This window comes from Molothrus ater, chromosome 3, assembly GCF_012460135.2.
Source record: "Molothrus ater isolate BHLD 08-10-18 breed brown headed cowbird chromosome 3, BPBGC_Mater_1.1, whole genome shotgun sequence".
Classification (NCBI taxonomy): domain Eukaryota; kingdom Metazoa; phylum Chordata; class Aves; order Passeriformes; family Icteridae; genus Molothrus; species Molothrus ater.
In genome coordinates, this window is record NC_050480.2 from 96,021,630 (window position 1) to 96,042,526 (window position 20,897).

Genomic DNA, 20,897 nt, shown 5'->3' on the forward strand with positions numbered 1-20,897 from the left:
CTATCTCAGGCAAAACTAGCACACCATCTTTGGGTTTAAAAGGTTACATTTTAATATATTTGCTTTATGATTACCCCTAAATTATCTGAGGTTTGTTTCTGAACACTTTATGACTGCACTTACTCCTTAATAACACTGTATATTGATAACAGCAGAATACCTACATGAGGTGTCTTCAAAATAATGGCATCCTTTAAATCATCTTAACTTAATCAACAAGATCATTGTGAAATACTGGCAAGGGAAAAGATGTCTTGACAGCAAGGCTAGAACATATATGCCCTTCTCTCACCTCTCCTAAATCAATGGGAAGCCAGTCACATCTTTTACTACATTGCCACCGGAAGAGTTTTATTTTAAATTTTTTTTTAAGTTAGAGAGGTTTCCTATCAGCTTTTGTTTTATATAGCCTAAAGGCAGACAGAGTTAGCTCTCTTCTTTTCATAGCTGGTACGGACTTGTGTTTTGGATTTAGTGTGAGGATACTGTTTACAACTTACTCCTGTTTGGGCTCTTGCTATTCTATGGCTGCCTTGTAGTATTAAATTAGTATTAGTTCTTTTATATGTATATTATGGCACTCAATTGGCTATTATTAGGATGGTTTAAAAATGAGAAGTGGATAAAGGAGGGAAAGAATTGGCTCACAAATGATGATGTCAGTTAACAGGTAAAAGAAACAAGGGTATTCCTTCTGTCGTGTTCCAGTCTCAGCACTCTGGAAACCGTGATGGCTGCAAACAAACAGAACAGTAGAGATGTGATAAAGAGGATTTCAGCAGTGGCAGCACCTCGGACGGTTTACGTCCCCTCTTTAAAATATCTCCGCAGTTAGGGGTGGGGAATGCAGGGCAAAACCCTGCTCCACTGTAGCTATCGACATGAAATACCTAGCGTTTAATCCTCTGCATAGTGTGCCAGTATTCCACCTCTTACACGCTCGGTCAGCGCCCGAATTAACATGAACTTTTCTCCTTTGCCAGTTCGAGATCCAGTGGATGGTGATCCACTGCGACCCCCTGCGACCCCAGCGCGAAGGCTGCGGCGAGCTGCCGGCTCGGGTGAGACACCTGTGCTGTCCTGTCCTGTCCTGTCCCGTCCCGTCCCGTCCCGCCCTGCCCGCCGCTGCAGCCCACGGGAGTCTCATTATCTCTCCCCCCTCCTGGCCACCGATGCTCTTTTTTACCATACCTGCCCGCTATTCGGTGCTTTTAGCAATCCAACCCCCCAGAGCAGCAGCCGCTGCCTCATTTTAACCCTTCAGTGACTCGCTGTCTGCCTCTCCTCTGGCGGCTGTTCGGCTGGTCCCTGCGGGCGCTGTGCCTGCCCTCAGGGGCTGTCGCGGCCGCCCCCGGCTCCGCGCTGAGCCTGGCGGCGGGAGGCCCACGGGCACCGCGGAGTCGGTGTCCGACGCGGCAGCCGCAGGGCAAAGGGTTAAGGCGCTGCTGGCGCTCCGTCCTCGCCTGCCCGGCCGCCAGCCCTCCTCCAATCCCCGCCACCCTGCCCCGGGCCGGGCCGCAGCCGGGAGGGGCTCCGGCCGCGCTCACCTTGCCCGCCCGCCCGCCCCGGCAGCCGCAGGCTGCTCCCTCCATCCATGGCCCGGCGCCTCCTGCCCCTGGGGCTCTTCCTGCAGGCGCTTTGCCTCGGCCTGGCTCAAGTAAGCTTGTTCTGACTTTGACTCTGCTTTGTTGTTTTTTATTTTTCCTCCCTCGCAGGTGACCCAAACGGGAATCGAGGTAAGTGCGAGGGAGCGGACGGAGCTCGGGGTGCCGGTGCAGAGGGAGGGACCGAAGGCTGCTCTGCCGACACCCGAAAGGTGTTTGTGCCGTGTCCCCCCAGCAGCTGCGGGTGACACGGCCGAGGCAGGCTGACCGCAGGGCGGTGGCACCGCCTGTGCCCTATCTGGCGAGCACAGGGCAGGTGGCACCGGCGGGGCTGAGCTCCACATGCAACTGCCGCTGGACAGAATATTTCTGGGAACTCTGGTGTGTGGAGGAAATGTGTCCAGAGCAGCAGCGCTGTGGGGACGACGGGTCCAGGCTCAGGGCCCGGAGCAGCCTCCTGCCCACAGAGCCCCGTTGTGGGGCCGCGGGCAGAACTCACTGCAGGGAGAACAGAGCTCCCCATTATAGGCACGGAGATCTGGAACTGCCTTTCCCTGAGTTTCCACAGGCTGGCGGCGCCTGCTCACTCCCCCCGGGAGCCCGGCGCTTTGAGAAAGTGCCTCTGTAGATGTTAATGTGATCCCGAGGAACCAGGGGAAACCTCTGAGCCTGTCAGTGAAGCAGGGGTGATTTAAATTTTCGTTGCTAGTATGAGCTCTTAGGAAAACTGTCTCCTTTGTGTTGAAAGAAAGTAATTAGTGTAGTGCATTTTGGTGTTCGAACTGCAAAGATCACTTTTATTTCTGCCACGCTGTCATTGCCAGGGGACATTCAGATCCTGTTGGATGAGGAGTGGAGCCCACCTGGCCCTGGCAGCACTGTGGGCACAGGAGAGTGGCTGGGCCCAGGGAGGGGAGTTTAACACCTTCCCCAGTCCTTTGGTGAGGGCAGTGTTGCCAATCCTCATAGTAACAGTCAAAATAGGATACAGGGCCTGTGATATACATGGGGTGAGGATGCAGGTCCTTGTCACAGCTGTGACCTCCTGACTAACCCATAGCCTCTAGCTGTGTTTCCCCTAGAAAGGCTCCATGGCTTGACAGGCTCTAATTGCTCCTTTTTTTTACTCCTTGTCAGAGAGGCCCTCCTGGTCCACCAGGCCCCCCAGGTCCACCAGGGCCACCAGGAGTTCCCGGTATTGATGGCATTGATGTAAGTGCTTCCCATGCCCTGCCTAGGAAATAGGAAATGCTCTGAGCTGTATCTGCATTGTCTGTCAGCCTTTGATCTTCAGGAGTTTGAATTTGGCTGCAAATACATGAAGGAATTGATGGGTCTCATGCTCTGTAGTGGGCTGGAGTGAGTGGAGGAAGCAGATTTTCAGATTATCTTTGGTATAGAAAACTCAGGATTATTTATTTTGTGTAATCAGCATCATATGCTGCGATTATCTGCCATTAATGGGGTGTAAGGGTTTTATAAATCTAATCTCAGAAGGGATTACATAGTGATGCCCATTCATACTAAATTCTGATAAGGATTTGTGGCTTTATTCCTGATAGGAACTACTACATGTGTTCCCTTGATTCCTGTCAGAAGTTTCTCTGATGATTTCTGTTAGTCTGCAATAGAAATGATATGGATTTAATATTTATTTTCTACAATAAGAGTCAGTTCAGGATTTTTTCTGGTAATCTGTAAATCAGTGATTTTCATGAAAGACCATAAAAGGTTATTGCAGTTCTGACTAATACCTTCCTTTTCATATCTTGGTAGGGGGAGAGAGGCCCAAAGGGCCCCCCTGGTCCACCGGTAAGTGATTGCAGCTACTTTTCATTTGCTTCTGTGAGAGAAGAAATTCTGAGTTTTGTTTCTGCTTCTCTCTGTGAAACGTCTTTAACTGTCCATTTAAATCCTGAAGGGTCCAGATGGGGATGCAGGCAAACCAGGATCCCCTGGGTTGCCAGGAGAGCCGGGAGCTGATGTGAGTACATTTGATTTTCTAGAATTTCCGTGTTTGTATGTTTGCTTTCTTCAAGACTAAATAAATAAAGCAAGGGGGCTGTCAGTGCTGCCACCTGCCCTGGAGAGGGCACTGGGCAGTGATCTCAGAGATGGCTCGACTCGGCTTGACTTGTGCTGTGGCCTCTGGAAGCCACCTCTGGTCGAAGGGCAGAGCAGCAAGGGCATGAGGAAAGTCTGCTGATGCATCTTCCTATCCTGTGGAAAATAATAGAGAAGATTGAAGTTTCAATGTCATCTAGTGTTGATAGCCTGTTAGGTCATACTTCTTGAATAAATTTGTGGCTATAAAAATGCCTTCAAACATTTTTTGGAAGCTTCATATTTCTCTCTCTTGAGAGAACTGTTAAAAAGCACTTCTTGTTATGAAGCAAGATTTTTGCATTAGAACTTAGATGTTATGCCAGGAGGGAGGCAAGCTTATGTTTAATTTACAAAAACTTTTAAAACTTTAAAAATTTAAAATACCATAAATAAAGATTATATACCATAAACCGGTGTGTTAGAGGGTATTGCAAATTATATAAATGAAAAAGCCTAGTATCTATTTAAGATTGCACTGCTGTTAAATGTTAATATTTAATTTGCTTTTGGAAAGAGAATTAGTGGACATGGAGCTGGAAGACTCTTTAACTAAACTGTTCAAATTTCATACCTGTAAGAGGAAATGGGCTTTGTGAGTGAAATCTAATACCACTTCACATCTTCTTGAAAAAATACAGGCCCACAACCCATTTGTACATGTCAAAACCCTATAAGCAGATGTTTTAAAATGCATTGCCTCTTACAATTTTCACTTAAGGCATAGTTTTATTTTCCTTGCCAAAATTAATGGGAACACAGTCACATGAAACAGAATGCACTAAACTCAGCTCAGCTTTTGGGTTCTGTTCACACTTGTATATTCCCTCATATTAGTGGATGAGTAAAAATTTAATACCAGAGTACAGCCTTGAAATATTGAACCTTTTTTTTTCACTTGAAGAAAAAAGAGACCTTACTGTAATTCCACTGTCTATTCAACCTTTAATTGGTGTTTTAGATTTATAATACCTTCTGTGTTAATTGGTGAGGCAGTTTTGACTTTTTAAATTTAATTTTATTTCAAAAATTATTTCAGTGTCAGGTTTAATAGACTGTAAAAAGGTACTGTACAGTAATTTCTTGTAATGATCATGTAAGCTTTCAAAATCAAATTGTTGGAAGAATTGTGTGAACACTGAATTGCTGGAAGTGCACCAAAAAAAGTGGAAGCGTACCAAAAAAATAAAAGTAATAGATAAATATACAAGAAAAGCTCTCCTGGATATCAGGAAATTTCTAAGCCATATAAGCTGACTATAAAATTGGAAACAAAAGGAAAAATAAGAACTCCAAATGAATTCCTTGTTATAGTATCATGGTTAGTTTTTAATTTTAGCCAAATAGACAAATTCAAAGGGTAAAATTGAATTCAGCCTGACAGCTTTCTGGGGTTTTGTTTTGTGTTGTTGTTGTCAATGAAACTTTTATTTGAAACACACAACATTGACAGTTTTTGCTTTTAATCTTAGCTGTGAAATAAATTCATCAATCTCCCATTAAGAGGAAATAAGACCATGTGAGATGACATGCTTTATTTAATTGTGATTTAACTGAGTAATTCTTGAAGATACAGATCACAGGCACTGATGTTTGTCACTAGAAGCTAGCACTTTAAACTTGTGCAGTTCTATCTGTACATGTAAATAAATATTTGGATTGCAAGGCTCCTGCAGTTACTAATTTCATTTAATAGCTCATTTTTCTGTGTTGTATAATGTTTTCTGTTGTGATTAAGAAAAACACATAACCCTTGCATTAACATCGTATAACTTACTTCCAAAGGGATTTACAGGACCCGATGGCTCACGTGGAGCCCCAGGACCAAAAGGACAGAAGGTAGGAACAAAATTATGCATGAAATGATGGATTTTTTTTAAAGCAGCATTTTTGTTTTTCTCTATGTGACTTAGAAGATGCCTTTCTTACAATCCTAACATACCTACAGAATGCACATGTACTGGGCCCTTTCCACACAGCACGAAGAAGGTTCCATTGCCATAGCCAGCAGTAAGGAATGCTGGCTGGCATTACATTGTTGACATTAAGGTTGAGCATCTTCAGTAAAGTTGAGGCCCTTTCTATCTTGCATTACAATTATGCCATTGTAATATGCAGTGGGAACCAGCACAGTGAAACCTGACTTCATCATCAGTTAAACAAATGAAATATAAATCAGAAGTCAGAGTAAGAAGCATGCCTGAGTTTCGGGGGGTGGGGGAAAAAAAGGCCAGAGGCTGTATCTTTTTAATACTGAGAAAGTCTTTCCCTTCCATCAAGTCCTACTGAAACCAGCATATCACTAATGAAATTAATAATACTTGCAGACTATGTCCGCTAAATGATACCCTTCAAAAGGCAAGAGAACATTTTCCTGTATATTGCTTAAAAAACTTGATGCTAATGCCTTTTAAAAACTCATTTTTGTTCTTTTATAGGGAGAGCCAGGACTGCCAGGTGCTCGTGGACTTCCAGTAAGTAATGCATTTAGTATACAAAGAGGATATTGCATCTTAAGTATTATTATGAAGGCTTTTTACCATTAAATGTAGTGAAGAAAAGCCCAAAACTATTTCTGAGGTTACAAAAAACTCAGAAGTTACAAAAGTAGTACTTTAAGGAACAGTTTTGTCTTTATATCTAAGTGTGCAAATATTACTGAAAGGTTATATTTGGTTTGAATGCTGTAGAAAAGAAAGGAGCAGGTGCGACGTATTCCCAAGTTTTGGATGTTTACCATTCTTTTCCATCTCTTTGTGAACATGCTGTGGAGACAAGAGAGCCCATGTTTCATTTGCATATGGGATTCTACAGCTATTCCTGTTTTCAACTTCTTGCCATGTGTTTAAATGGCATCACTGAAGTGTAAATTCTGTGAGACTCCTTGTACTGTTTTGCAGTTCTGCATGAAAACAGGCCAAAATATGAGAAAGGACATGCAAAGAGTACTGTTCCAGTTAGCATGCAGATGGATCTGACATCCATTTTTAGGGGCTGAAAATAATTGTAAGTTTTAGGAATTTTGCTGCTAGAAAAAGTGAACGATGGTTGGCATGTAGGAATTTAGCTTAGGAAAAACCTCAAGGAAGATGAGTAAATAACAAGATGGCTAGAATAAATTATAATAAGACAGCATATAATTAAAAGTTAATTAAAAATTAGATTAAATTTGGAGAAATTATTTAAATTAAATAGAAGAGGTATGGTGTTCTAGTATAACACTCCTTGTGTATTTGTATTTTTGACCTTTTCCTATTAACTTTCATTAGATTTATATTTAACAATTATTTTGATAGTTGTCCAGAGAGAAAATTATAAAGTTATTCTTGAAGATATGACATTATAGATCTGTTCAAACTCGAGATGAATCACTTTGAGGACACTTTATTTTTCATGAATGCTCATTCTTACCTGAAAATTTGGAAAATAGTTAATATAACGGCTGGCTGGTCTGCAGGCTCAATATATGAGCTGAATTTAGTCACAGAAAATGGCAGAACTGAGGTAGGTTCTAGGTAGACTGAAACCCCTAGATTTTTCTGTTAGAGAGGTTTTTTTGTTTTCTTTGTTTTTGTTTTGTTTTGTTGGTTTTTTTTTATGTCAACTAGATGGGGAATTAAATTCTGGGTGGTAGGCAATGTATATTACTAGATACAATCTAGCTGAAAAGAAAAGGTAGTTAAACTCTGTCAGGTGTGCTTGCTCAGATCATATGGGAAAAAATGATCAGAGGGATGGACTACCTATCCTGTGAGGAAAAGCTGAGAAAATTGTGATTGTTCAGCCTAGAAAAGACATGGTTTGAGGCTGACCTAATTGCAGCCCTCCAGTACCTGAAGGGACCCTACCAGGGAGCTGGAGAGGGACTTTTTACAAGGGCATGTGGTAGCAGGACAAGGGGGAAATGGCTTCAAGCTGAAAGAGAGTAGGTTTAGATTAGATATTATGAAGAAATTCTTTGCTGTGGGGGTGGTGAGGCACAGAAACAGGTTGCCCAGAGAAGATTTGGTTGCCCATCCTTGGAAGTGTTTAAGGCCAAATTGTATGGGGCTCTGAGCACCCTGGTCTAATGGAAGGGGTCCCTACTCATGGCAATTTCAGCTAGGTGATCTTTAATCTCCCTTCCAAACCAAGCCATTCTGTGCTTCTATGATAGGAAAAAATGGGGAAATAAAACTGATTTACTGAAATACTTGGTTGAAGTACTGTGGCATTTTAGCCTGTCAACCAAAAGAAAAACTGAGTTGGGGAAAACATATGTGGTTTTAGCTCACCCTTTGCAGAATAATGCAAGAATAAGTAATTTTAAACCCTCCAGAATAAGTGGATTCATAAAACATGTACAAAGAGGGTTAATCTCAATTCGGAGGTTGAGACGTTAATTTGGGAAAGCAGGAAACTGGTCCAACTTATCAAGGTAGAATGCTGATTCTTTTCAGAGCAGCAGGACTTTTGTCACCATGTTTTGAAACTGTAAAAGCAATAAATCTGATAAGATTTTGGAGCATTGTTCAAAGCTGAGTGATTTTGTTTGCCCTGAGACTTTCAATCCTAAGGTGATAACGCTTCAGTGAACCTCAGTAGGGAATGCCTTTGGAGTTGTTCTGCCTCTGCTTACTAAGCAACCGAAGCTTGTATTTTCAGGTGAATCCACAGGAATATTTATAATGAGGAAAGGAGAATTCCAATTTATTTAAAAAAGAGAAAAGATGGATGTACTTAGTCAACTCACGTAATTTCCCTCGTACTTATTAAGATTTATCCTTAGACCTCACATGTTAGGAAGAAGCCTAGTGATTGATTTTGTAGCTCCATGGATGTTAACCCATACATGCTGAGTCCATATAGAGAGATTATTATTCAAAATAAATCTTCTAGGGAAGCCTGTATAAATGCAGTTTTCCCTCTGGTGAACGGCTGTATGTTACTGAAGAAGTCATGCAGCTACTGGAAGATTCTCAAAATGGCCAGCACTGGTCATCTGACCTTTAGTGAGATTGTACCTACTAACAAAATCCACAAAAATAAAAAACCAAACCAGCAACAACAACAATCCCCACAACCCTGTTACCTAAACAAACAAAAGACCCCCCCTATAGAACCCCAACAGAACCCACCTACTGTAAAAACAAAACAGAAAAAAAAACCCCAACAAACCCAAGTAGAAATGGTAGTGCCAGAGTGCAATAGTTCTAATTTTCAGATTCAGAGACTTTTGGAGAAGCTCTTTCTACAAATGTGAAGTAATGGGGCTGTTTAACCTTTGCACTTCTTTGGTTTGATCCATGAAACCTCATTTACCAGACACACAGTGAGCACAATTATGAATCTGCATACTGCCTACATGATTAATGGAATGCTTAGGTGTAATTATGCACTGCTTTGAATACTGTCAGTGGCTTTTTTGCAAGTGGAGTAGTCCCTAGATAGTAATCCAAAGACTTCATTTTTCACAGAAACTCTTAAGTTGTTAAAATGCTCAGTACAAACAGAAAATCAGATGCCTTGGGTACAACACTAATTAGTTTTAAATTATTATCACTGTTTTTCATGCTCCTCTAGTGATATTTATCAGCCAAGTTAGGACTTCTGGGTATCTTCAAGAATGAATATTAAGGACATAAAGTTTTATCATTTGCTTCTCTGCTTCTATCACCTCTTCTTCCCCAGAATGTATCCTGGCAATCTTCAGTTATCATCCCCATATTTTACATTTTTTCCTGCTTCATAATTTTGTTTTAATTTATTCTCTTTGTCTCATCTCTTTGGCGGATAATCTTTTAAATGACAAGGTTACAAAGTTCTTAGAATTCTGTGATTAATTCAAGTAATTTTTTTATTCAAGTAATTTAAATATGCTGTTGTCTCCGACCTGTCCTGGTAGATGGAGCTGGGGCTGCTACATTAGATATATGTATTGCACTCTTCAGTCCATTCTCTCTTTTAATTCCCTCCAACTTTTCTATGAGCTGATATTTGATGTGGCATATGGGGAGGACTGTGTGTATTTAGTGACAGAGAATTTGAAAATATTTTAAGGTCTGCTAAAACACAGTGTCCAGCACAGAGTACACTTGCAAACACTGGGCTCTTTGTGGTGGATAGCAGGCGTTCTTACCAGATTACAGGCTAGGTGCCTCTGAGGCAGGGGATTGCAGACTCTGGGTTGCTGGCCAGGGCTGTGCGCTCCATGTGCTCCATGGGTCAGATGGGCACCTCCACAGCACACAGCAAGCCCCTGGGCATGCCAGGCTGCAGTCCCAGGCCATGTGGAGAGGCTTTCCCTTTAGGAAACAGACAGAGGAAGGAACATGGGCAGCTGGTTGGGACAGGAGCTGCTGAGCTGCTCTGTTTCTGTCCTTACTGATGATTGCCCTGGAGCTGCTCCCAGCTTTGCCACTTGGTCTGCTTGTAGGGAGTTCATGTCGGAAGGGTGGAGTAGCTGTGTGGGGAGGCATTGATTGCTAGGGGAGAGTCCCTGCTTTTTGCTAGGAAGGTGAGGAGATGCAGTGGAGCCGTCAGAGGAGGAGAGAGCCTTCTCCTGGGCCACTGTGTGGGCTGGTCACAGTGTAGTAGCTGTAGCTGCTTCTTTTGGTATCATTGACCTTCCCTGCCTCTGTTAGGGGGTGTGTTAGGAAGGGGTACTTCAATGAGACCTGCAAGCAGGTGGTTTCCTTCTTTTAGAGGCAGGGGATATTATAATATTGAATATGTGATGCAGTGAAAGTTTGATTTGTACAGTCAAATATAGATATATATAATATGATGAATTGTAGCAAGGAAGTGTGAAGTAATAGCAAAGGCATTATGTAGGTTATGCAATCTTAATTTCTGCTGTGTATTAAATGGTTAAAATGGAATGATTCTGATGAATGCTTGCAATTTTCCTGTGTTATACTGACTTTTCTAAACAGGATTACAAATACAACCCTGGATTGACATTCAGCCCAGTTGCCTTATTACATCAAATCTCCTGAATATTTAAGTATATTTGGGATTTTGCATTTTAGTGTTTCATATATATCACCAACACTGTTCTCCATAAAATTTTCCATTTTCTTTAGTAATGCAAGACCAAGGGATCTGTTTTCTTAGAGGGAGTATATCATCCAAATAGGCAGAAACACAATTATATCTTGGGCATTTCTTGTTAAAATGATTCAGAACGACACTGATGGAAAATATAAACAGGAGAAGTTTGGTGTTCTTTCTCATAACCAAAACCATAAGTTTAATGGATTTAGGCCTCAGGGAAGCATGTGGGGAAAAAAGTTCACTTTTATTATAAATTCAAATGTACCTTTAGAAGGAAATTATTATAGCATAGATATATTTATCGTGGTACCTTATAATTAGCTAAACACAAAGCCTTTAATGTCTTCATTCCCTTGTGGAAGTATATATGTTTATAAATATGTGTAATGGTACTGCAAGGCAAGTTAACCAGTAATTTAATATTCTCTGCTGATACCTACTACCTAATAATAAAATTGATTTTTAACAGTAGTTAAACAAGTTTTCAAAACGATTTTGCAGAATCAAATGGGGGCTTTTTTACACCTTTTTAATCTGAAAGACTGTATTCTTGGAAAAGAGCTTTACTAAATTTGGAATCCTCCCCATATTTCTGATCTCTCTTTTCCATATTTCACAGGGCAAAGGGCTTCTTGGGCCACCTGTAAGTATCAATTTTAAAATTCATAAATATACTGTTCAATGAATCTGTTTGAATATTTAATAAGGCTATTATAGTGTAATTAAAAGTAATTCAGTGAAAAAAGAGATGGGTTTAATCCTGATGTTCTGTGTCTATTATGTATGTTTTCTTCTGCTACCCCTGAAGTGTGTAGGTCTGTGGTATATGGGGCAAGAATATTGGTGTCTGAAGGCACGGTTTGTTGTTTGTGAGAATTACATGTTCTCAGTCCTTGGGTGTTTGTTACATTGGTGTTATATGGTATAGAAATACTATTTACCTTGGTTGTTGCAGGGTCCAGCTGGTGCAGCAGGACTTCCTGGGGAAGTAGGTCTTGCTGGTCCACCTGTAAGTACTCCTGTGTTTGCTGAAAATGCAGGTTTATTCAATTAATAGAAGGTACTTAAAGAAAAAATGGGCCATCTAAATAGTATTTGGGCTATCACAGCATTTCCAATTTTTTTTTTTCTCTGCAGTGATCAATGGTAGAAGAAGGATTATGTTTGAAGCTCATCAGAAATAAGAACAACATGTAGCACAAAGTCAGGGCCGCCTGTCAGATTAGAATTAAATGTTTCAGAGTGGCCCATACTCTACTTCTCTTATTCAAGGAAAGCTGAAATAAAAAAGCAAACTTGACAGAAATACAGGAAATGTAAACCTTAACTACTCAAACTACTGATTTTCATTTGCATACCAGTGCACATGGCAATTCAGTGTTTCTTCTCTGTCTCACTTTGTGTGGCTCCATCTATTGACCTTACTGCTGAACTGTGCACTCAGTTTCACCAAACTCCTGTTTTGACCACACTTAACTGAAATGGAAGCTGAAACCAATTGGTACTTTTCTACTTGAAATCTGAAATAGCATTAAAATTTAAAATTTAAAATTAAAATTTAATAAAACCTACTTTTAAATGCAATTATAGAAATGAATTTAAAAAAGAATAATAAAAACTGCAAATTTGCTTTAGAAGATGATCCATCTAGCTCACTGTCTTGTCTGTAGGAAGGGCAAGAATGGATACCAAGAGAAGTGTACAGACTATTATAAAATGGCATTTTTCTGTCATACTGTCACACATTCTGTCAGTCACTTGGTAGTTCAGAGACTGCCTGAATCAGAAATTGCATGTGAGATGCCTTTTCAAAAGCTGCATGTGAGCCTATTCTCCATTAATGCAGTCAGATCTGAATCCATTTATATCCCAAGCCTCCATAATACATTGTAATGATGAATCCCACGATATAATTATGCATTGCATGGAAAATTTGGCTCTATAGTTCTCATGTTTTGAGATTTAATAACTTTACTTTTTTAATCTTGTTTATTGCATTTATGACTTAGTGAAATATAAAAAGTAATATTGAAATGACAATATTAAGTTAAAAGATGGTCTCTGCCCAATTATTAGATCTATTTTAATTAAAAACCTTCAAAAAATAATTTGCAGAGGTTCCACATTGTCTTTACTTATGAGAGCACTCAGCATCAAAATTTCACAAACGGGAAAAAATTCTAACTCAGGAAATTCCTCTTGTGCTCCGCAAAAGTGGATTTTCTCCTCTCTCTCCTTTTGCCAGTTACTCTAATTCTTTTTGTTCATAACTTAATAGCAGTTATAGAGGAGGAGTGCATAGATAATCCTATGGTCAGGTGTTTCAGATTTCTAAAGCAGGTGAAAATGTTTTGCTTTTCTTGTGACTCCTATTTCACAACATGGCTGCCATTCTACTGAAAAAAATAGTTTTTTCATTCTGTTCTGGGAGTCATGTTGTGAGTTGATGTTTTAACTGCCTACCCAGTCTGTCCTTCTGTAGCCACCTAATTTCACTCTGTTGTTGCGCTCTCTGATTTTGTGACTACTGTTTGTCATTATTACTATCAATCAACTAAAATATTTTACCCTTTTTAAGGGAGATCCAGGAAAAAGAGGGCCACCAGGGCTACCAGGACCTCCAGGTCCTCCTGTAAGTGAATATGTTTAATATGTGCTTACATCTGAATTTTGTGTTGTTGCTGCTTGAACAAATCTTCTCCCCGAGTTCTACAGCTGAATACATACTGACTTTAGGATATCAGAAAGATTTTGATCTTCCACTTAGAAAGCAAGTTTCCAGTTTTTATTGTTAAAAAAAGGCAGTTTGAAATGCAAATTTTGTAACTTCTGTCAGGATGCCTTCCTATTTCTGTAAACTGCAAATTCACGGGTTTTAAATTCCCCTGTGAATCATAATACTGTAAATGTAGTCTTTCTTGGGCCTCACTGGTATTACCTCAGCAGAGGCAGGCTTTTCTCTGTTAGGAGAAGAAAAAAGTATTTGGCTTGTGAGACAGAAATACACGCTTCCAGGTGGGTTGAGTTCTAATATCTTTCTTGCAATCAGATCTGCTTCTTGCAAGGAATAAAAGAAAGGTTTACAGCAGTGCTTTGCCTCTCCAGGGGAGCAGCTATCTTTTTTTAACCTCTGGGGAGGAGGGATGTATGTTATGCCTTTATCTTGTGGCAATTTATCTGCCCAGAGAAATAAAATGGAGAGTTTGGCAGACACATCTCAGCCTGGGGTCTGGGAAATGCAAATCACTGGGAAAGGTGTTGTGCTGATGTCTTTTTAAAAGCTGTACTATTCCTCTGCTGGGAACCTCCACCCCCCACTCTTTAGGGACAGACCCTAAATACAAATGCTTTACTTATGCCATGTTTCTTGTTTTAATGCAAGTTGCCAGAGAATTGGAGGCAGCATTTCAAAAAATGTGAATGGTAAATTGGAGAAGAGTAGTCAGTGGTGTATAGTGCTTCTATTCCTTAAAGTTTTGTCTGTTTTAGGTTTCTGGAGTGCCACAGTCCCGCTCCAGTTGATAACATTACCACCCAAAAAACTCTTGGCTTTTTAAAAATCCTTGTGCATAAAAGACCATTTTTTAAGGAGCTTAATCCTTAAACTCTCCTGTGCTTTTCTCTGAAACAGTGTGCTCCCTCCCACAGAGCTTCAGAGAATCCAGCTGCTGCTGTGAAATAATCTTTCTCCCTGTTGTGCCTCATAAACCTCCTGTTAGCTTCCATCAAGTATTTGATTTAATATGAGAAAAGGCCTTCCCCCCACTGAGTCCACCTCATTGCACACCGATGTCTAGTTTATTGCAACTGTCACCTACCAATACTTTTGGGAAAATTGTTTTCCCTGTAAAAATAATTTTCTCTGTAAAGATCTGAATCTTTTGGTGAATGGCACTAAGTTATTCTTATTGTAGAAATTGCCTTGGTTTCTGTAGGAAACTAATGGGGTTTGGACATATTTGTTCTATATTTAACAGAAGGTATATTTGATGTAGTTTAAAAAGCAAAATAAATATTTTGGAGTTTTTTTAAAAGCTGTTCTAAGATAAAGGATGGAACCTGCAGTCCTATAATAAGGTTAAGGTACTTTTCGTGTGAGAGATCCTTTGGTTGATTGTATTTCTGATTCCATGTTTAGGTAGTAGTTTTCTCTAATCACTGTGTTGCCTAATGACTCATGTCTGGTTATTTCTGTATTACTGACTTTGATAAATTTAATTTAATTTAGGGAACGATTGGCCTGCAAGATGGTGACCTGTTGGTAAGATTATTGTCCATGTTTTTATTTCTTTTTAAGTAATCTCAGACAATCTTATTCAGCCTATGTGGTAATAACTATGTGAATGCTTTTCCAGTGTCCTAGCGCTTGTCCTCCTGGCCGTCCAGGACATGCTGGCTTAATGGGTATGAAGGTAAGAGAGCTCGTTTGTTCCAGCATTCCTTCCAGAGGTGCTGTCTCAAGGCACTAGGGAGGGTAATTACTGACTTGAAAAAGGACATTTCCCTGCTAATTTCAAAAAGGATTGCATCACTGTGGTTGCTTATGGTTATTAACTCGTGACTGCCAAAACAACCTCTTCTTGTTGAAATCTCTTGCTACTTCTCTAACCTTCACTGTAAAATTTATGTGTGGTCCTGAGAGGATTAAAGTATGCGAAGGACTGCTTCATTCACGTCCTGGATAATTTGTGGTCTGACTCCAGAAACTCTAAATATTTCCCCAAATCCTTGATCTTTTTGACTTCTTTTTCGCTTCCTGGGAGACCTGTAACATACTCAATTGAAATTAACATGTTTTGTGTCTCATTTTAGCTAAGATTTTTTAAAAAATATATTCTTTGCTGGTTTCCAGAAATACTGTTGGCCTCAGGAAATTTTTATGGGATAACATAAGAAGTAACCTGCCTAGAAATGCAGCCTTGTTAGATCCAGAAGCAGAGATTTTGAGCATGGTACTTAATATGTAGTGTTTCCTAGACTGGTGAGGAAGGAGTAGTGAAGGGGGGTTGAGAGGGAAAAGCAAGACAGCTCTCAGCAGTCTATGTCTGCTTGGGAAAACTGTATTTTAATTTTGAATAGTCTCTCTTTATTAATTTATTTTGTTTTTTTGTGTTTATTTTAGGGGCAAAAAGGTTCAAAAGGAGAGTCTGGTGAACCAGGAAAACAAGGTTATAAGGTAAAGTAAAAAAAGAGGAAAAAACTGCTCTTGTTTTTAGCAAACTTATAGTAGTTTAGCCTCACTTTCAAAAACAGTATTATATTCTGTTTTAACAGAATGCATGAAGTGATACTACATATCATAGTGCTCCAGAATAGCCAAAGGCACTTCTCTATTCTTTATTCACCTGTACTATCTATTTATTATGATGCACAAGTCATACTCCTCTTGCTTTTGATTTTGATTGTTCAATTTGATTATTATAGAACTTATAGGGAAAATTAAAGCTAAGTTTATTAATTGAAAAACTTTCAAACATTTAAATGCAGGATAATTCCCTTTATTTACCAAGTTAGCTGCAGCACAGATAAGTACTTAATTTAAGAATGAGAGGGAAAAATACATTTGAGAGGGAAAGGACAAAATGTAAGCTCATAAAGAGAGGCCAAATCTGATTCATCTTGAAAACTGAAATGTTAATCTCTCAAGGTGTTTAATTTGAATTAACCTTTTTATATAACCTCTTTAATATTGAAATATTTACAAGAAATTTTCAGATTTGTACTGCCTTGGTCCATGCATCAATGTTGCAGGGAAAACCATTAGAGAAAACTTTTTGCACTTTTAGTCTGGAAGAACAAGAATTCATAGAATCCTAGAATATTAAGAGGTTGGAATAGACCTTAAAGATCATCTAGTCCCAATCCCTCTGCAATGTGCAGGGACACCTCCCACTAGAGCAGGTTTCTCAAGGCCTTACCCAGCCTGGCCTTGAGCACTGCCAGGGTTGGGGCATCCACAACCCTCCTGGGCAACCTGTTCCAGTGTCTCACTACCCTCACAGTAAAGAATTTCTTCCTACTATATAACCTAAATTTCCCCTCTTACACTTTGTACCCTTTACTCCTTGTCCTGTTACTACAGTTCCTGACAAAATCTAAAGGCATTAATGCCAAGAAAAATTGAATGACAGATTAAGGGTAAAATCTCATTATTCTTTGTACTGAGGTTTCTTTTAAATTGCCCTTTTGACTAATAATTAAATGGAATGTGAACCTGAATGAGTGTCTTTCTGAGGAAGTGGTGTGACTTCATTTGGATTTCTTTCAAGTGGGACATGGTGACAGAAAACATTAATTAGGACAAGCACCTCAAACCATGACAGAGCAATATGCATGGTATGGATTGGCTGCAGATATATTCCTTTTGCTTTCCCAGGGTGAAGAAGGGGACCAAGGACCCAGTGGTGAAGTGGGAGCTCAAGGCCCTCCAGTAAAGTATTTCCTTTTAAAGTCTTACTCATTTTCTTCCTAATGACATATATTTTTTTCTTATTATTGTGAGGAAACAGATATTATAAAACCTCCACACAGCTTTCTCTTTATTCTGCCTTATTGTCTATGCATCAAATTAGCATTATTTAAGTCCTTCCAAAACACACATTATTGCTTGGAACAAAGCTCCATATAGTTCTATGGAAAGGCTATCTTTAAAAACTATTTCATGTCCTAAATTTTGTGTTGTGCTTAGATTGTGAAAATATTGCATTTTTCCCCTTCTTTTTCATAATTTTAATCACTCTGACTTCATTGTGTTTGAAACACAATCAGCTGTGAAATTCAGACTTAGCTAAGATTTGAGGATGAAGTTGCAACCACTGAAGAACAGGTTTTTTTTTTTCCCTGATATTTTTTGCCTTTTGCACAGGAAGTATCCTTCAATCATATCTAGTTATTTTCTTGTCCTGAATAACTGTGCTTCATTATGACACTTACCTCTTCAGCTTGTTCCATGTGAGGAGCTCTTAGGGTTACCGTGAATGAAAAGGACAAGGGAACAGAATAAAAGGGTCATTCTAAGGAGGAGAAACAGGCATAACACCTCTAATTTCTATAGTTTATTTTCTGATGGGGTCTCATGCTTTTTTCTTAGGTGTAAAAGTATTTATTTAATGCCATTGCTGTCCAGATTTGATGCTATACAGGAACTTACCTTAACACACATGACATCTAAATGCTAAATTACAAAATTCTCTATGAACATAAACATATGACAACATAAACCTCTGGATTATGACTAGAAAAAGGTAAAAAACAGACTAAATAAAGGAAAGGGTCCATTCCTTCTGATGCCTGATCCTGAAAAGTTATCCCTGAAGCCGACAAAGTACTTGTGTAAGAAGCAGCTTCTGCTGTCTGAATGGCCTGTGGGGACCAATTCATTTTACTCAGTTTTATTAAAATTTAGGATTCATAATATGCAGAAAGTGATATCAGATAGATAATCCATGTGAAAAAGGACAGACAATGCTTTAGAGGCACAGATTGAGGGTCTGTAGACTCTGCTTTATCTTCTTATATGCTCCTTACATAAATGAATGAAAGGGGTTGAGTATCCAGTCTCCACCACAGCACCTGCAATCCAGCCAATGTATTCCACTGACATGATCTGCATAAGATAGCCACCACTGGGAGAGGTATTGTTTTTGATAGAAAGTATTTTCAAAAAGTATTATCAAAGTATTGGATACCACAGTGTGCTTACTTCCAACTGTGATCTTAGGAGCAGGAGTAAGCTGTGTTCATCTCCCTTGTGGGGCTGCTGTAGTGCTTGTTGCATTACTATGATTTTCCCCACCTTTTGGGCTGACAAGGTTTCAAATGTTCTGTGCAAGATTCCAGCCAGCTTTGTGAGGAGCAAGTAGAGGCTGCCAATGTAGAATCTGCTTGAGGACTGGGTTTGCCCATGCTGTGGGGAATGGCCTGTAGCTGTTTCAATAATGCAGCTGCAGGACAAGCATGTTATGGCTGGGGGTTTGGTCTCTGCAGGAGACATCTCAGGCAGTGTCAGTCTCTTGGGAAGAGGAAGATAGTGAAGCCAAATTTCCCACAAGACTCTTTTGAAGGAAAGTGATGACAGCTGTGATGATAGTTATGATACATCCTGCTGCATTAGGATGTCTACTCAATTTAGCCTCTTAGTGAACATATAAACTTAGCACTTGTACTCTTGAAAGCCTTGCTCTTTTTTATCTGCCCCTGGGGCTCTGTAAAATCTCCTTCATCTGTCCAATCCCCCACTTAGGACAACTTAGCACTTTTGCAAATTTGGCCATGTTCCTTTCACACAAGCTGCAGGTGAGAATGCTTCAACTCTGAGGTAACCAGGAAGAAAAATTTGTGGGTTTTTTCTGTCCTTGTGGTGTATATGTGGTTTTATGATACAGCCTGATAGTTCTGTTACACTTTTTAAAATTCTAAAATTAGTAAAATATCAAATTACCATATAAGTTAAGAATTCTAATACAGCAGTAGTTAGAATTCTCCTTTAATACTAAGAAAATAGTTAAAATAATTGTAAAGAAAGGGTGTAGAACTCTTGAGTCTTCTGTCTGAAAACTAGGACAGTTCTGATGAGAAGAATTAAGCATAATTTGAATATACTTTTCTATTTCAGGGCATTCTAGGTATCAGAGGTATAACTGGTATAATGGGACCTAAAGGAACCAAAGTGAGTATTAACCTTCCTATAACATTGCCTATATTAAAAAAAAGGTACACCTCTGAATGGTTTAAAAGCTTATTTAAGCTTCTTATTTATTTCGCCTGTATTTTCTTTCTCCTGCCAGCTGTATTTCCACACCTACTGCACTTCTTGTTAGGAAGAAAGGTAGCTCAGTCCTTCTAATTGATGAAGGACATGTAGTCTTTACTCCTTGCCCCCACTCCTTGCATTTATGGCAGTTTTACACGTATGCAAGTTTGTAGTTAGCAAGATAGCAAGTTATAACAATTATAAACTATAGCTTTTTAATTAAAGCTAAAATTTATTAAGTAGTCCCTCTGTGATTTGTATCTTTCTAAAGCCTTTTACTTCCATCATCATCTGAGTTTTTGTCAGGAGTTTTTATTGAGAGTTTGTTCTTTTTCCCATTCTTTCTTGACATCTCTATGTCTTAAATTGCTGCCAGTGGGATTAATATTTATTGGGCTCTTACTTTGCTGGAAAATTTTCCTTTTGTTTGTCGAAATGTTTCTGTCTGTTATTTCAAACATGGGTGCTACATTTCTAGTCTCGTGATCTTGTTAAAGCTGTATAGTAAAAATTTCTGAAAGGAGTAGAACATAGCAATCCTGCCATTGTCTCCTGCTTCAGAAGTCAAATCATGTAAATCTTGTGATCATCTCTCCTCAGAGGCAACATCAAATTTCTCCCGATTATGAATCTTCTCATGAATGATCCTAACATCTTGGACATGTTTGCTAAGCTATTTCTATCTTATACTTCACTCTCATGGCCTTTGTGTGTTCTAATTCTTTGCAGTTATTTGCCTACATTTTCTGTAATGTTTTGTCTACTTTGAACATTTACTACATCTGTTTGACTAAGGAGTTCCATGTTCTCTCTAAATCTTTTTTCAAACAATTTTTTTCTCCCCATTTACCTTTATTTACAGGGTATTGATTGCATTGTTTCCTTGAAACATATGTGATAAAAATAGCAGCAGCACACTTGATGATTTCTCTGCATAATTTGACATAATTCTATACATTCTGTACATTATACAATATAGTATTATTAAAAAAGACACAGAGATTTTTGAAGTAACATGTAAAGGTCTACTTCCTTCCTAGATTTTTAGAGAGTGATTTGAATGTTGTTTTTTGACTGATATTTTTAAATATTTAAATATATTTGCTTTCATATCTCCATTAAAAAAGGAAAAAAATGGATTGGTTTTTTTTTTTTTTTTTTTTTTTAATTGGAGCTATAAAGCCCTCTCATCTGTAGAGACTTTGTAGCTCCTAGCAAAGCAGGAGGACACATAAGTTGTTAGTGCTCCAGCAGCTCACTTTAATATCTGTCTTGTGTCATCTATTTGTTTGGTAGGGAGCTCGTGGTCTTGATGGTGATCCTGGTCCCCAAGGTCTTCCTGGTGCACCTGTAAGTAGAATGTGGCGTTCTCCAAACACTTCCCAGTTAGTGCAGCTTTGCAG

General features: G+C 39.3%; 1 protein-coding gene across 1 annotated transcript in view; it reads left to right on the forward strand.

Annotated features, from left to right (window-relative positions):
* The window catches only part of COL9A1 (collagen type IX alpha 1 chain), a 61,631-nt gene that overhangs the window by 13,249 nt on the left and 27,485 nt on the right, over nt 1–20,897 (forward strand). The window contains exons 6-21 of the mRNA XM_036381340.2: nt 984–1,061; nt 1,716–1,736; nt 2,742–2,816; nt 3,381–3,416; nt 3,526–3,588; nt 5,493–5,546; nt 6,146–6,181; nt 11,362–11,385; nt 11,698–11,751; nt 13,321–13,374; nt 14,971–15,003; nt 15,098–15,154; nt 15,865–15,918; nt 17,119–17,172; nt 19,357–19,410; nt 20,791–20,844. Coding sequence (XP_036237233.1) covers nt 984–1,061; nt 1,716–1,736; nt 2,742–2,816; nt 3,381–3,416; nt 3,526–3,588; nt 5,493–5,546; nt 6,146–6,181; nt 11,362–11,385; nt 11,698–11,751; nt 13,321–13,374; nt 14,971–15,003; nt 15,098–15,154; nt 15,865–15,918; nt 17,119–17,172; nt 19,357–19,410; nt 20,791–20,844 — 801 coding nt within the window. The remainder of the gene's footprint in view (nt 1–983; nt 1,062–1,715; nt 1,737–2,741; nt 2,817–3,380; nt 3,417–3,525; nt 3,589–5,492; nt 5,547–6,145; nt 6,182–11,361; nt 11,386–11,697; nt 11,752–13,320; nt 13,375–14,970; nt 15,004–15,097; nt 15,155–15,864; nt 15,919–17,118; nt 17,173–19,356; nt 19,411–20,790; nt 20,845–20,897) is intronic.